The 16,504-nt window shown below is 47.3% G+C and overlaps 1 protein-coding gene across 2 annotated transcripts in view; it reads left to right on the forward strand.

Annotated features, from left to right (window-relative positions):
• The window catches only part of neto1l (neuropilin (NRP) and tolloid (TLL)-like 1, like), a 437,965-nt gene extending 424,176 nt beyond the window's left edge, over window positions 1–13,789 (forward strand). The window contains exons 9-10 of one of the 2 annotated variants that reach the window (XM_085993432.1): window positions 7,908–8,466; window positions 11,959–13,789. In XM_085993432.1, coding sequence (XP_085849558.1) covers window positions 7,908–8,466; window positions 11,959–12,046 — 647 coding nt within the window. In that variant the 3' untranslated portion in view covers window positions 12,047–13,789. Of the gene's footprint in view, window positions 1–7,907 lie in introns of both variants that reach the window. The other variant, XM_085993433.1, reaches the window with a different exon arrangement.
• Window positions 13,790–16,504: the final 2,715 nt, after the last annotated feature.

Consider the following 16,504-nt stretch of genomic DNA (forward strand, 5'->3'; position numbering starts at 1 on the left):
TGCGGAGTGATACAAGATGTCCGACCTTGCACTGCACACTGCCTTTCACAGTGTGCCACATAGCAATATAAATATACTAACCAAAGTAGTTCCATATAACGATGTAACAAGTAGTTCCATTTAAATATGTAATAATATAACGATGTAACAGTGCTCCCTAAAAATTTCCCAAAAATGTGCCCTCTCCATCTCTTTGAGGGTCCAGGTGATAAGTTTGTCAGGAGGCTGGTCTTTCTCTTCTCATGTGGCACATCGAACTGCCAAGGTACACCAAATCCCAATAACGCTGGGACTTCCAGCATAGGGAATCCTCAGATTTGGCCTCAACCTATACCTGTCAGGGGCCATTTCTGAGGACTTACAGAGACTCTGGCTTGAATTTTGCCATTGCTCAGTGGACGGGATGGGTGGCGGGTCAGCTGTTAAATTTAAAATGATTGACAGTGGGTCGGGAACTCACTGTCAAAACGCGCACACCAGACTTTCCTGATGTCGGGTCTGCCAGTGCTGAGCAGACCTGACAGGCAGCGGCGGGGGAGGCAATTCAAATCATTAGTGGCTTGTTTACAGTCACTTATCCATGGTTTATTCCCAGCTTTTTAGATTTGGCAGGTCGTCCACCGGTTACCCGCTGTGCCTAGACCTCGTCCATGAAGCTGAGGTGGGAGGTCAGTGGCCATTGAATCAGCTGCGGAGTTGACAGCTTCAAATGTACAGTAAAAGCTCCCACCTTACAGGGATATCTTTCCTCAGCCACAAACTCTTCCTCACTGCATTTCCGCAACAGATTCACCATGCTGCAAGTCTTTACAGAAGTTTCCATCCAATCTGACCTCATTAACCTCTCTCACCATTGACAGATCGCTTCTGTCATCTCTACTTCACCTGCCATCTATTCCATCAGCATGGGTGCCCTTTATACTCTCACCTTGGTCTTCAGAATCCCACCATGATCAGCCCCAACACCAGCAGCACCAGGCACACCCGCAGCACCAACAACAATAGCAACCTTCACCGCAATCAACAGATGCTGCAGAGGACACAGGGCATCAGCACCTGACCACCTTACTGCCCGGGAGGCCAGGGATGGCCTCACCATGGCCAGATGTACTTCACTTGATGCTGTACACCCTGGCTGCCACATGATGTGCCAGATTGGCACCGCCCCACACCAACACCATAAAGCATCACTGCAATGCCCAAGCCATTCCTTTCACACTCATCACCATTGCGGGTGGTACCGCTGTGATTCACCATTCACGGCAAATCACTAAGCCACTTCCAAAGTTACATACAAATCTGTCCAAGAATGCAAAGTGTTGAAAATAAAGGTTTCAGTGTTTGACACCACATTAACAGAAATTTTAAATGAACATTGCATAAAACACCCAAGTGCCGACCCTTGTGTGTTGTTAGTTGGTATGATTGCACTAGGATGAGGGTGACTGTGAGGGGTGGCTGGTGAGATGGGGATGCGATAATGTTGATATAGAGGAATGGCTGGAGGTACAAGGTAAGATGTTGGCCTAGAAGTTCAGTTGGGTGCGCCAGCCGTTAGCGCCTTAGGAGGAGTAGATCTCGAGCGCTAGGCGCTTAGCGCCCGGGCGCAGCGCGATCTGCGCCTCGCCCCAACTTCAGTACACATTTAGCGCCGGCGCAAAGTCTTAGCGCGCGCCCTGCTGCACGCGCAGATCATGACGTCATTTACTAGTGTAACGCCCTTTGTGCGCCCCAAACCGGAACTTCACTCGCGCCGGCCCATTGTGCGCCGGGCGGCCCTAACGACTGTGAAGTGGAACGGCACACAGCCGAGCCGGGCCGCGGGGAGCGCTAATTAAAGGGCACTTACCCTGCATTATAAAGGGCCGCCATTTTGCAGCATTCACTCTTGTGCAACGGTTTTTTGGACAGAGACCAAGGAGGAGAGCTTACTGGTTTGGACCAACACTAGGACAGGTATTTTTGGCTCAGGCCAGAGCTTAGCAATTATCTTTGCCTTCATTGAGAGCTCAGTGTTTGCCAGCATATAATGGGGGCTGCATTGGGTGGCAACGCTGACTTTCAGCCTTATGCCAGAAGGGCTTACAGACACCGTGAGAGAGTGGCAGCCCTGGCTAGACGCAGAGGGGGCAACAGGCGTCGCCAACTGAGTCCTTACCCACCCAGGGTATACCGCCAGCAGACCTCCTATCTGACCATGTCTGCCGCGATGTGTGTTAGGAGGCTGCGATTCAGAAGGGAGGTGGTTGCAGACATCTGCCGGCTGCTTCAGAGAGATCTGCAGCCACAGCTGATGCGCAGGACGTCTCTGTCAGTGGCAGTGAAGGTGACGGTGGCTCTCAACTTCTATGCCACCGGCTCCTTCCAATCTGCTACTGGGGACATCGCTAACATCTCCCAGTTCGCCGTGCATTGCTGCATCCGCCAGGTGACCGAAGCCCTTTTCACAAGGAGACATCAATTCATCTCCTTCCCCATGACCCTGGACAAGCAGCAGCAGCGTGCAGTGGGATTTGCAAGAATAGCGGGCTTCCCCATGGTGCAGGGCGCCATTGACTGCACGCATGTGGTTTTGCGGGCACCTCTTGAGCATGCCGAGGATTACCGCAACCGGAAGGGCTACCATTCCCTCAATGTACAGCTGGTGTGTGACCACAGGCAGCGCATCCTAGCTGTCAATGCCCGCTTTCCAGGCAGCAGCCACGATGCCTTTATCCTGCGACAGACAACTGTGGCTGACATGTTCCAGGCACAGCCTCCCCCAAGAGGATGGCTTATCGGGGACAAAGGCTATCCTTTGTGCACCTGGCTCATGACCCCGCTCCGCGCGCCCACGACCCCTGCTGAAGAGGCATACAACGAGAGCCATCAAGCGACTAGGAACATCATAGAACAAACAATCGGCGTCCTCAAGCAATGGTTCCGCTGTCTCGATCGCTCCGGGGGAGCCCTCCAGTATTCGCAGGATCGAGTCTCCCAATTCGTCGTCGTTTGCTGCATGCTGCACAACCTGGCTATCCGCAGGACTCAGGCACTGCCACCTCACGTTGGACCACCACCTCAGGAGGAGGAGCATGAGGAGGAGGAGGACGAGGAATACCAGCCCAGGAGGGAGGCACAAGGTCCAAGGGCCGCCCGTCGGCGGCTTATTGAACGTCACTTCTAGGCCCCCTGTCAGGGAATGGCTTGTGCCAATGAAAGAACATGATTGCAGCCGCTCCGCAAGCCCTCAGCCGGTTAAGGCAACAAACACTTCAAAGATCAAACATGGACAATGTTAATAAATAAAATGCTTTATTGTTCAAACTCAGGTCCCTTCCCACATGAAAACCAAAAACAGACGAAACCCCCAATAAACACTCAAACACATTACTCGCTCCCACAACCTGGAGAGGATTAACAAAATAGTGCAACTAAAATGTCCGTCATTCTCGGCCTTCGTAAAAAACAAACATCACATCATCGGCCTTCAAAAAACAAACACAACTGGCCACACATTCGACTATTTGTCCCGCTAGGGCGATGCCTTGGCCATCTTTGTGTGGCCCCTGCCCGCCCTGCTGCTCCTCCTCAAAGTAAGGCCATTGGCTGCTGCAAGGCTGGGGGCAGGCTCCTGAGGGGCACATGTCGTGACGGCAGATGCCCTTGGGGGTCGGCCTAGTCGAGGTCTGGCCGTCGAGCGGGCGGCTGTTGAATGCTGCAGCTGTGGCTGGCCAGCATCAGTCGCTGCAGCAGCTCCTGGCAGCTCCACTGGGGGAGTGGCAGTGGCGGCTGGAGGAATGGGGGCAAGCTGGCGGATGGCAGGCGCTCGCTGGTCGCCTGAGACACTGGCACTCGCCCGGGCCAGCACTGCAGCATGCGCACCAATCTGCCGAGGGACAGACCGCTGTGTTGCTGCAGCGCGCCGGGTGCCCTGGCGATGCCTGGCTGACACAGCGAGTGTGGCAGCAGTGAGTGCCCATGTTGACCTGTTCACTGACCGCATCAGAGCAGCCAGTGACTGGACGGCACCACTGATCACCTGGCCAGTCGCTGCCAGAGCTGCCCTGAATTCCGCCCGACTCGCTGCCTGATCTGCCCCAAATTCCGCCCGACTCGCTGCCTGATCTGCCCGGAATTCCGCCCGACTGGTGGCCTCTGAGGGCCCGAACTCGGTCACACTCCGAGAGAGGGACTCGATGGCCTCAGGCAACCGTGCCACTGCCGCCATGAGCTCCGTGTGCCGGCGCTCCGAGTCCGCGGACAAGTCCTCGAGGTGTTCCATCTCCTCGGCGAAGACCATCTCCGGACTGGAGGCCGGACTCTCCCTCTGGGGAGAAGGCCGCCGAGCTGGCCGACCCTTCCTGCGTTGCTGGATGCCGCTGGGCCCAGCAATTGGACTCCCCTCTGACGCATCCCCCCTCTGGGGAGAAGGCCACTGAGCTTCCACCCCCCTCCCGCGTTTCTGCAGGCCGCAGGTCCCATGAGCTCCCCTCCCCTTCGACACTTCCGCCACGCTCCCCTCCAGGGAAGACGTGTCCCCTACATTGGCCTGGATGGCCGCGGCTGAGGGTTCCCCTGATGGGCCGCCTTCCTCTTGCTCCTCCTCCTGCTCCTCTTCTGAGGGGCTGTCACTGGCAAGTTCAGGGACCTCCTCCTCACCATCTGAAAGCAGGAAGGCACAAGAGTAGCTTTAGAGTGAGGAGAGGGCGTCAGCGAGGGATGCATGAGTGGTGGCATTCAGCGCATTGGTCGGACAGTGGCAAAAGATGTAGATCTGATGCACAAGTGGGACGAGAGAGGTCCAAACGTGGATGTCCTTACCATTGGTGCCCAGAACAGGGTCGGCATCTCCACATGCAACAGAGCCAATCACCCGGGCACCCATGATGCGCTCCACGCGATGTTGAAGCTCGGTGAGCGGCTGGATCTGGGGTCGGCCTCCCCCGGTCGCAGTCCGGCTCTTCCGATTATTAGCCAGCTTGGCCTGCAAGAGAAAGGACGGCCTCTAAGTACAGTGTGTCGCCCTGATCTTGTGTGCACTGCCTCCCATGGTGGAATAGCCTGGCCAGTGTGTCACCCTGATCTTGTGTGCACTGCCTCCCATGATGGAATAGCCTGGCCAGTGTGTTAAGTGATCTTGTGTGCACTGCCTCCCATGGTGGAATAGTTTGGCAAGTGTGTTAAGTGCAGAATGTGCAATTGATGTTCATGCCTGTCCCATCGCTGCTGGATGAGGGCTGGCCATTAGGGCTTTCAGGTCCCTTTGCCCATAATGTGAGGTGCACATGCAAGGATGAGGAGGTCACTGGAAAGGGTACTCACCCTGACAATGCGAGTGAGGTCATTAAACTTTTTGCGGCATTGGACACCGCTCCTGGGGACCTCGCTGTTGGCTGACAGCTTGCCGGCGACATGCCTCCAGGCTCTCCTGTAGACGCGGAACGGCGCCTTCTTGCCATTGTCCTGGTACAAAACATGGCGCCTCTTCTCCACAGCACCAACCAGCACACTCAGATCATGCTCTGAGAAGCGCTGCGCACGTTCACGGACCTTCTGCATGGCTTCAGGCGCTATTTGGGTCCAGCAGCAGTGTTCAGGCCTAGCTGGAGGGCTCCGCTATCCAGGGCATGGCAGCAGACACAGTCGACCCTTCCCCCTTAAGAGCTGGCCGGCGCCAGGGTGTCTGCTGTCAATCACGAGATGGCCGCACCTGCGCTGCGCCCGGCCTCGGCGCTATCGATCAGCACCTCCGGCTTAGCGCCCAAAGAGAGGCGTCCAGCACCAGTTTTAGCGCTCGAGCGAACTCTTAGGGCGAAGCTAATGAATATCGGAGAATTGGCCTCGATTTGGCGGCGGGCGCAAACTTTAGCGGCCGCCCCACTTTACCGCCCCAAAAGTGGCTACAATGAATTTCTAGGCCGTTGTGTGTAAGGATGTGCAGGAGTAGGATAGGGAAGGCAGAGTGATGGTGATGTGATGAGAGGCACAGCAAGATGAGGTTGAGTGTGACTTTGTACTAACATTTCGTGATCTACTGAGATCATTGAAACATTTGCGGCACTGCACCCAGGTCCTCCTGACCACATCCCTGCTTGTGTCCTCCTGTGCACTGTGCAACCAGACTGTGTTGATCTGCTGTGGACATCTCTTCTGCCCATAAGAATGGAAGAGGACCTCCCTGCGTGCTGTGAATCCCTCCATAAGCATATGCAGGGAGTCATGGGAGACCCTGGGTGCAGCCCTGCACCTCTTTGCAGTCCTTGTCGGTGTTTGCAGCACCTCAATGCTGTAGAACACTGACAGCACAAATGTCAAAATTAATTTGGCCATGGTCCCTTTAAGCAAACTGGCTGATAACGCATCTTCAAGTGACATCATCAGACCCACTTCCTCTATTTGGCCACAAACCTGCTGGGTGGGGCTTAACAAGCCCAGTCAAGGGAAACTCATTTCACAGAGCGGGATGGAGCCAGCAATGGCGTCGCGATCCACCACCAACGTTGCCTGCCTTGGACCCGTCGAGGTCAGCAAAATCGCAGACTTAAACTGGGCCAGTACAGCCAAACAATTTTGGTTCGATTATATTTAAATTTTTGATAAATGTTCATCAGGGTGAAGGAGTTCAAAATTATTGAGTGGAGTATTCCATGTTTTGTACCTAGTATCAGTGTTAAGTATTCTTAGGTCAGGTATAGCATAACTTAAATAGTCAAAAACTCTCTATGTAGCACCAGCAATGACCACCCACTGTTGTACCAGGATTACATTTCTAGTTCTCCAAACGGCATCCTTTGACTTTTTTGAGTCAGGGTAAATTTCTCAAAGGCCCCACGTCATCAAAGGCGTCTCAATTCTAGCTGGTGCATATTGGAAAATTGCAGGCACAGTGCTCGGAATTTTACATCCATTGATGTCTGTAGATGGAAAATGGTGGGCAGAGTATCCGTGATTTTCTGCTATGGGCCATCCCTGTGCAAAGCCCACAGTTAGTGTAAAATTTACCCTATCTTGTTCATTAATAGCGAATTATAGGCAGTTTGGTGCTGTGGGCCCATTGCCCACCAGAAAATTGCTTGGAGACTTTCCAAGTTCTTTTCAAAAATGACCCTTGAAAGGTAGTAGATAAAGGACTTCTGCCGTCTCTCAGTCTGGATTCAAGCCCAGTTCGCAGATGCAAAAAGATATTGCCTGATATCTGTGCTCCTCTAATTCTGGCTTCTTGAACATCCCTGATTATAATCGCTCAACCATTGGTGGCCATGCCTTCAGCTGCCTGGACCCTAAGCTCTGGAATTCCCTGCCTAAACCTTTCCGCCTCACTACCTCTCTTTCGTCCTTTAAGACACTCCTTTAAACCTACCTCTTTGACAAAGCTTTTGGTCACCTGCCCTATTTTCTCCTTAGATGGCTCGGTGTCAAATTTTTTGTCTTATAATGCTCCTGTGCAGCACCTTGGGACGTTTAACTACGTTAAAGGCGCTATATAAATACAAGTTGCTGTTGTTGTTGATACTTTCTTAGATATGCATTTATAATCGATTGTTTATAAAGCTAAGACACAGAAGAAAATATCCAGGAATATTCCAGCTTACTGCTCAATCATTTCCTTGAGCTAAAAATCTGATGTGCAACCATTTTAAACATCCCGGGACTGAAGCTCAAGTTTAGAAAAGTTGACCACACAGAATTGTTTTAATAATGATATTTTACACTACTGTGTATTGAATGGTAATTCATTTCTTTGCAGTGGAATTAAGCCATTACAGTTGATCTTAAGTGGGCCGTAATTGTTGGTACAATTTTATTGATATCATTATGAGATTAGCTAGTGCCCAAGAAAGAGATACTGCAGCTTTAACTCAAGTTTTTATTGTTGAATTCTGAATTAAAATTGTAATAATTTCACTTTTCTTTTTCTCATACAGAGAAAAGAAAGGCTAACCTGCTGGACCAGCTTACCAACACCAGTGGGACTATAATCGGGATCACATCTTTCATTGTGATTATTCTCATTGTTATCTCTGTTATAGTTCAGATCAAACAGCCGCGCAAAAAATTCATCCAAAGAAAACCAGACTTTGACCAAACAGTTTTTCAGGAGGTTTTTGAGCCCACCCACTATGAACTCTGTTCACTTAAAGGAAAAGGGGCTGCAGCTGATCTAGGGGACATTGTAGATGACTTTGAGAATTACCATAAACTGAGGCGGTCATCCTCTAAATGCATTCACGACCATCACTGTGGTTCCCAGATATCCAGCATTAAAGGTAGCCGTAGTAACCTCAGCACCCGTGATGCCACCATCCTCTCAGAAATACAGCCACAGCCGGTGAAACCCAGCGTCCAGTCCTTAAGCAGGCGGAGTATCCTAGTCATGAAGCACAGCTACTCACAGGACGCAGCGGATGCATGTGATATTGATGAAATCGAGGAAGTCCCGACTACAAGTCACAGGCTATCCAGAAATGATAAGGCTGTCCAGCGGTCAGTATCAATTGATTTTTGATAAAGACTATTCATAAACAAGGACTCCACTGTCCATATTTACTCATACTGTCAAAAGTCCTCTTCCTTTTCTGTTTCAGCTCTCAATTACTCTTTTCATTCCTGACTAAGGTATCATGCATGCACAGTGGAACCTTGAGAAGCTTTTGTCAGCAGTTACATTAACCAGAAAATGAGGAAACGATCTTCTAATAAATCGAATGCAATTGACATTCCCTAATCAGCAAACTGCCTGATGTGGTACAGAGCAATACAAGTCAGTATTCTGATAGCTAACCTCAGGTGGAGCAACTGACCTCAGAGGCCCCCGAGCTAAGAAAGGGAAAAATAATTAGCCAGTGCTCTCCACTGCCTCTTGTTGGAAAGTTTATGACTGTAGGTGTTGGATGTGGACAGGATTGCCCTCAGCAATGGCCCCTCTGCCCCCTCATCCCTGTGTTCAAATAACCTGCCAACACTCCCTGTCCAGCTGCAGAATGGGCATTTCAGAGAGGTAACGGAGCATGGTTAATAGCTGTACAATCCATACTCCCGCAAGAGTCAGACCTGTAGGAGAGGAAGAGGCAAAAGGGCCGCTTGAAATAAATATTTCAAATAATCAAACAATAGTATATTTTAGTACAAACAGGAGCGAGCTTAGAAGGGTTCCACTGTGCAAAGAAAAATATTCAACGGTGTTGAGGTAGAGTATCTACTAAAACCAAAGAAAGTTTTGTAGTGTAAGTTTTAACTCTATCAAGGAGGAGTGCACGTTATACTTATGTTAATGGAATGGGAACTTGCTACAGTATACAGTATTGCTTTTTGGCCTATATGTTTGTAAAACAAAATAACATTTCTATCTCACTAGATGCATGAAGGAGCTAAGGGATAAAATAGCTGCCATCATTTTAAAGAAAAAAACAAGGCTATTTTATAATTTTTTTTCTACAAGGCCAATAATAATAAATGATTTTAAAATTAGCAGCGGTGATATCATCAGCCATACCTTTGTTCATCTTGTCGATATATAAGCCACTCGAAAACATTTATAAAATATATACAGTGATATATATATATATTCATATGTAGTGCACATAGATGTTCATGCGCATTCAGTCGGCAATGTAGGCCAGAGTAATCTTTTTACAGCGTAGAACAGAAAAATATGGCATGAACCAATGTTTTTGATAAAGTCAAATAAAAGAGAAACTATTTTTATTGTGAACTGCACCTTGGATATTTCACTAGAAATTAAAAAGGAAAAGAGTTTAGAGAAATATTCTAGCTTTCAAGCATTCTTTCTTCAAGTGAGTTAACATGCCTGTTTGATAAATGTCAACTGCTTTTTGTTTTATGCCAGATAGTCTCGGGTAGCAAGAAATTTCTACAGTACTTTGCATTTTTCATTATTTCCATAATTCCTCCAGCAGCTAAGATAAAGCAATATTCAACCTCGATGCACATATATGCAGCAAGTGGGAAATGCTTTCCCTTTACCAAGTGGGACATACCTTCTCCCGATGTTTAGATCTTTTGGGCTTTGGTTGACCGCACATTGTTAATTGGATGGCGACTTTTCCAAGTTGACTCAGGTTACAACATGGATCCATCTTTATGCGTGTGTGTATATACACATATACATAGCAACATATAGATAGATACTGATATAGTCCTACATATATATCCATATCTGTGTAAAGGACGACTTCAACTCTCATGTACCGTCTGTGAACTATGTGTTGCATTGTCTACTTGAAGCGGAAACATTTGCTGAAAATTCATGAATTGTTTCAAATTTGGGGCACGGCAATAAATAATTATTACATTTGAAAATTCATTGGTGGTGAATGTAAGCAGCTTCACTGTCCCTTGGGCAAAAAAAAGAGACCCATTATGATAGATTTAGACTGCATGTGCACTTTGGATCTCAAAATCCATATAGCAGAAATGCCTAAAGGTGGTACATTGTTCCAAATTTGTCTCTATAGAAGTCAGTGAGCCAGTTCATTTATGATTCCATTATGTATTATCCTTTTCACAGAGGTATTGGCCCTGATCCAATCTCCTTTGAGGATCTGTCCCTTCACATATATAATTTGATTTTTCTCTGTATTACTGCAGTGATATACTGAGCTTGTCCAGAATGAAACAGAAATACACATCTGACTCACGTGCAGTCTCTGGCCTGATATTCAATCAAGTAGTTCCCTATGGCCCTGAAATTAAGCTGTCAGTTATTAAAGTACAAATGCTTAAATGTTTTTTGTCTGAAATTCCCCTGTCCATTATTTGAGCTTAGTTGTAACCTGACGGCTATAACATCCAGGCTGGTGTTTATTTAAGCATCACGGGGAAGATTTCCTTTGTTTGCTGTGTGTAACAAAATTGTAAATTTCTTCATCATAAATAGGTTTATGATTTTTTTTTATATACTTAACATGCAGAGTAAATCTCCCCTCAACATCAGTAATATTATCATGAACTACAAGGAAGAGATTCTGAGGATTCCAGCTTAGGGCGCATGTTCTGAAGATGGGATAGAATTTTTCTTTTGAACCATTGCTAGTTCCATTATCTACAATGGGATGACCAGCATTTAGTCTTATAAAATGCTAAACCTAACTCCTGCATTGAGAAACTGAGGATTCTTCAAGCTGACCGGCTCACAAACGTATTATATGAATGGACAAAATGGAGCAGTATACTGTGACATGTATTGCTATTATTTAAATTTCTAATATCATCACCAGTGTTTTGCCAAATAAAAACAAATTATTTTTTTCTATAATTAACAACAAAGCAGTTTTCCTGCTCCTCTCCTAGTCTATAAGGGAATTGTGACTGTATATCGCTGCCCAGTTCCCCGGCAGCATCTGGTGATAGATTAACAAATGTTCTAGTTGCACTTCCAAGACTTTCACTGGACTGAGGGTGAAGGGTGGTGTGTTAGATGATGAATTAAAAACTTTCTGGAGATTTTTAAAAAACAGACTCCAACCAAGAAACATTAATATTTCTAAGATCGCCATTAAGCTCCCCAGTCCTATAACTTGACATTCTAGAATGTGCTGAACATTCAATGTGTTATGAAGTATTTCTGTGCTGACTCTGAGAACTATTAACATGGATCTCGTGAAATAAAATGACCTAGATTTCTTAGGTAATCACATTTTCTTAGAAAATGCTTTTCATCTTATTTATTTAATACAATTCATTGGGACAGGCTTTGTTTCCGCCGATAAGCTGCCGGAACAGATCGCCCACCTGATATAGAACCTGCCTGATTTTCAGTCCATGTAATAAAATTCGGGTGGGTCCTATCACGGATGGGAGATTGGCTCCAGGCAGTGAAGACAAAAATTTACCCCACTATCTGTGCAGTATGATTTTAGTCAATGCCATTTCCATAAATTGTACAATGTGTTAGTGGCAATGTGGTTTGAGCCTACCTATCCATTGTGTTACATCTACATTGTTTTCATTATATAGACTGCTTGAGAATAATGTGCTGCTGGATGATTTTGAACATGCATCAAAGAATTTTGAAATTGTCGACCTTGGACATACGCCAGCATGAGTCTCTTGGACATCTACTTATCGGCTGTTTCCTGAACCAAATGTAGATGTGCAATAATGCTGTAAAGACCAGTCTTGGTGTAGCCTTTTATCTAAGCTGCAGTCAGATCCAGGACGGTACAGATATGTATATATGTGTTTAAGACAAATACAAGCTGAAGATCAAGGTCAGTGGTGGAAGACAAGTATCCAGAACAATGTAACTCAGCACCTGGGGAGTAACTCCACAAACTCAAAATGAATAAAACTACAATATGTCCGAACTGGAGCACTGTAGAATCCGGGCATTTTATCTTTTCTGTTTCATTGCAATTACTATGATTTAAAATAATGTGAGTTACATCTAGTCAGCTTCCTTTAAATGTTTGCTTAAAAAGTGTTATTTAAATTTGGAAAGTTTTATTTCAAAGAAGATAGTTGCAAGAATTCCCTAATTTGTTATGCCAGGGAATGATAAAGTCATAAGTCTAACTCTTATTTTCTTTTTACTATGTTACTGAGGTTTTTTTTATGTGTTCAATACACAATATGCAATAATTGCTTTATTGTAGCTTTTTAGTCTAAGTAGCTTCCTGACTCATTAACATCAGTTCCTCACTAACACCCATTACAGTAACATAATACCCTAGATTCTTTTACTTTAGACTCATTTTGTTACACCTGAGATTCTAAGACAATTCTTACATTAGATCCCAGTTGATTATGAGGGGATCTTAATGTATTTTCAGGGATGATTGAAAACTATAGAGTTATTCACAACTTAGAAATTACGTATTTTTCTAATTGCACCCCTACTTGTGCTTTAGCCTCCCATTTTCATACTGTTGCTTTCTCAGTGGATTACATGTTGGAAAAGATGAGGGAAATTGAAAACTGCTAGGGAATGTTCACAAATAATACTTAATTTGTCAGTAACGTAACTTTGGCCAGCATCAACAAATTGAACAGCAGTTGATTCCCGAAAAATGTTATTGCAGATTGTTTATTGTATAGGATATATAACTGTCAGACATTTGTTGAATGTGTTTTTATCTATAGGTACGAATTACACTGTGCTGTATACTGAGCATTTCACTGTAATTACAGCCATTTCTTTTGACAGATGCATAAAGTTGTATTTTTATTAATCAGGGCAAATAACAATACAATGTTTCTACAGTATGAAATGATGGTATGACAGATACTGTAAACCTTTTTTTTGCATGCATTTATATGAATATCTACTTTTGTCTAAAATCTTTGCCCAAAGTATTGTGTACTTGGGTGAATACATGCATATGACTGATGAATTTTGCAATTGTTAAGACAAATGTCCATTTCATTGTGCATCATATTTCTTTACGGTGAGGAGAAGGAAATGTGGCAGAGTAGAATTCTTGATGGTAATGCATATCTTGGATCAGCTAGCACATAAGCTATCAGGATAGCTGAACCAGCTGGGGATCTGCCCAAGAGACCTGTTCTGATAAACTGTATTTCACTTTCTGCATTCTAAACTATTGTGCTACAGGACACAGCTACAGATATTGAACTGGGGAATAGACATTACTGTGATGTTTTAATGGGATCTATGAATATTATTGAGGAGTGCTTGGTAGTGGGTGGGAAAGAATGGTATGAAACAATTTTACCTCAATAAAGGGGAAAGAAAATCTAAGGCATTTTATTGACTCAATGTCAGCACTCTTGCCTCTAAGTCAGAAGGTCGTAGGATCAAGGCCCACTCCGGAGACTTGCGCGTATCATCCAGGCTGACACTTCAGTGCAGTACTGAGGGAGTGCTGCACTGTTAGAGGTGCCGCCTTTCAGATGAGATGCTAACCCTGTCTGTCCTCTTGGGTGGACATGAAGGATCTCATGGCATTTTTCAAACAAGTGCAAGCGAGTTCTCCCAATATCCTAGCCAATATTTATCCCTCAATATTGTCTACATTAGGTATCTCATTGCTGTTTTTCGGCCCTTTTTGTACTCAAATTAGCTGTCACCTTTCCCTACATTATAACAGTGACACCATTAAAAAAAGTACTTAATTGTTTGTAAAGCATTTTGGGACATCTTGAGGTGGTGAATGGCACTATATTTCCTATTTAAAGTGGAACCTGTCTACTGCAGTCACCCATGTGACTGGCTGAATTCTGGCTGCAATTCATAGGTGTCCATTGTGAAGGATCTTGGTTAAGGCTCTCTGGCCTAGAAATCCAGTGGGCCTTGCGCCCACTTAGCGCCTAAAGAGGTCTTTTGCGCCGGCGGGGTGGTAGCATGGAAATTGAGTGCAGCGGTATTGGCGGCGGTAGCCGTCAGCGCTGCGCCAGGACCGATGACGTCATCGGTGTGCGCGGTGGCCCGTAACGCCCCGAAACCGCGCCGATCCCCATATTTATTTGCGCCCGCCTCCTCCGAAGCGGGCGCAAACAGCGAACAGAAAACGGGGCCGTCCTGCTGCCATAGTGGGGCGCTTTAAAGCTGAAGGTGCGGCCGGCCGCTTTTTCGGCGGCCGCCTGCCCGCACCTCCTTCCCCGGCCTCCTCCACCCCCGCCGCAGCATTGCCGGCTGGTTTCCGTGGAGCCCGGCACTTCTCCGTTGTGCCGGGCTCTTTTGCCGGCACTCGCGATCGGGGCTCCGGCCGTTGCAGGCACCTCCCCCTTAAGAGAAGGAGGAGGCCTGCAGTACCGCAGCCTGCCGCACCGCATCGGGTGGCGCTGCAGCAACTAGCGCGCCGATATTCAGTTGCAGTGCCCCAAACGGAGGCGGGCACACCCTGGTATAGCGCCCGCTTCCGAATTGGGGCGCAGAAGACGAATATACGGCGTGCGCTAATGCCTCCCCGCCCAGCGCTAACTTTTGGGCGCGAGCGAGCTGCCCGCGCCCAAGTGAACTCCGATTCCCACGTGGCTCAAAAACACTGTTACTTTACTGATCACCCTGCTGAGGCTTCATGCCTTAATGCTATTAAACCTCTGCACATGCAGGAGGAGTTTTGAAGCACACAAGGTTCAAATGGTCACTTACCCAAATCCTTGCACTCACTATTTAGTTGTCAAATTTAACAACCACAAGAGTGAGCCCAAAAAGTTGGGAAAGAGCGTCAGCACTTCCACACACCAGCTCGTTATAATAGCCGACCTCGATTGCCTAGCCTGCCCTAAATATGTCGGCCTAGCTTTTCCAATTGTAAGCCAAATGCATTCATTTTAAGTTAGTTACCGTCAGCCCTGCAATCGGAAAATCTAGATCAGTAACTCAAGGCCTTTCTAGCCTGAACTCCATTATCCTCACACTAAGAGGGAGATCTTCTGAGCCCCGAGGAGACGGGTTTGGAGGCGAGAAAATGGAAAAAATGAGTGTGGGTTCAGAACCCGCCTCCGCGGGACTTTGCCGGTGCCAGTTTTGCTGGGTGGGAAATGGTCCCGCCTCCAGCTGGCCAGAGAGGTTGTTTAGAGGCGTAAATGCTCGTTAAGGGCCTCTCTAATCCTATTTTGAGAGGCCCTTGTTATTTTTTGACTATTTCAGCATGTTCCCCGACCCTCCTAAACCATGCCAGCTAAACCTGGCGGGTTGACAAGTGGGTGGTCTCCTCATAACTGCAGGTCCACCATTAAATCGGAGATTTCATCACAGATTAGTTGCAGGTGGCAGAACTTTGCTTTAAAAGGCCTTTGAGCACTTTTAGAAGGCCTTCTGAAGTCGGAGGTGCTGCAGCTTGAATCTATCAATTGTGGGACCTCCTTGGAAGACCCTCTCCCCGCTTACAATGAGCGCTTCCCCAACGGAGGCATCTGCAAGCAGTATGGGAACCATTCATTTTCTTTCACCATGGACCTCAGATTCGGATGAGGAGCATCCACGGCAGCAGCAGAACCAGGCAGCTCAGCAGCAACAGCAGCAGGAGCCCCAACCTCCTGCTCAGCCACCTGATACTGCACAGGGCAGAAGGTGCCAGCGCATCGAGGCACCTTGTTGCTGGAGATACCCCCGACAGAGGGTTCACAGACAGAGGGTGAGCTACCTCAACTTGAGTGAGCAGCAGTGCCAAAGGAGGCTGAGACTTTTGCGAGAGGTTGTCCGAGAGATCTGCGGACTGCTGCATCAAGACCTGGTGCCCAGAGGAATGGGTGGACACCCCTTACCAGTGGCTGTCAAAGTCACCACCGCACTCAACTTCTTTGCCTCAGGTTCCATCCAGGGATCATCAGCAGACATCAGCGGCATCTCCCAGTCGGCCGCCCACAGTTGCATCATGCAGGTTACCGATGCCCTTTTCGCTAAGGCCCACAATTACATCCAGTTCTCAAGGGATCAAGCAAGTATAACCGCGCGTTTGGTTTGCTTCGAAAATATGGCAGGCATGCCAATGGTGCAGGGCTTCATAGACTGCACACATGTGGCCCTTAGGGCACCCCATCACAACCCAGCTCTCTTTGGCAACTGAAAGGGCTTCCACTCCCTCAACATACAGCT

This window comes from Somniosus microcephalus, chromosome 7, assembly GCF_052327205.1.
Source record: "Somniosus microcephalus isolate GS21.2 chromosome 7, FLI_Smic_1.0, whole genome shotgun sequence".
Lineage (NCBI taxonomy): Eukaryota > Metazoa > Chordata > Chondrichthyes > Squaliformes > Somniosidae > Somniosus > Somniosus microcephalus.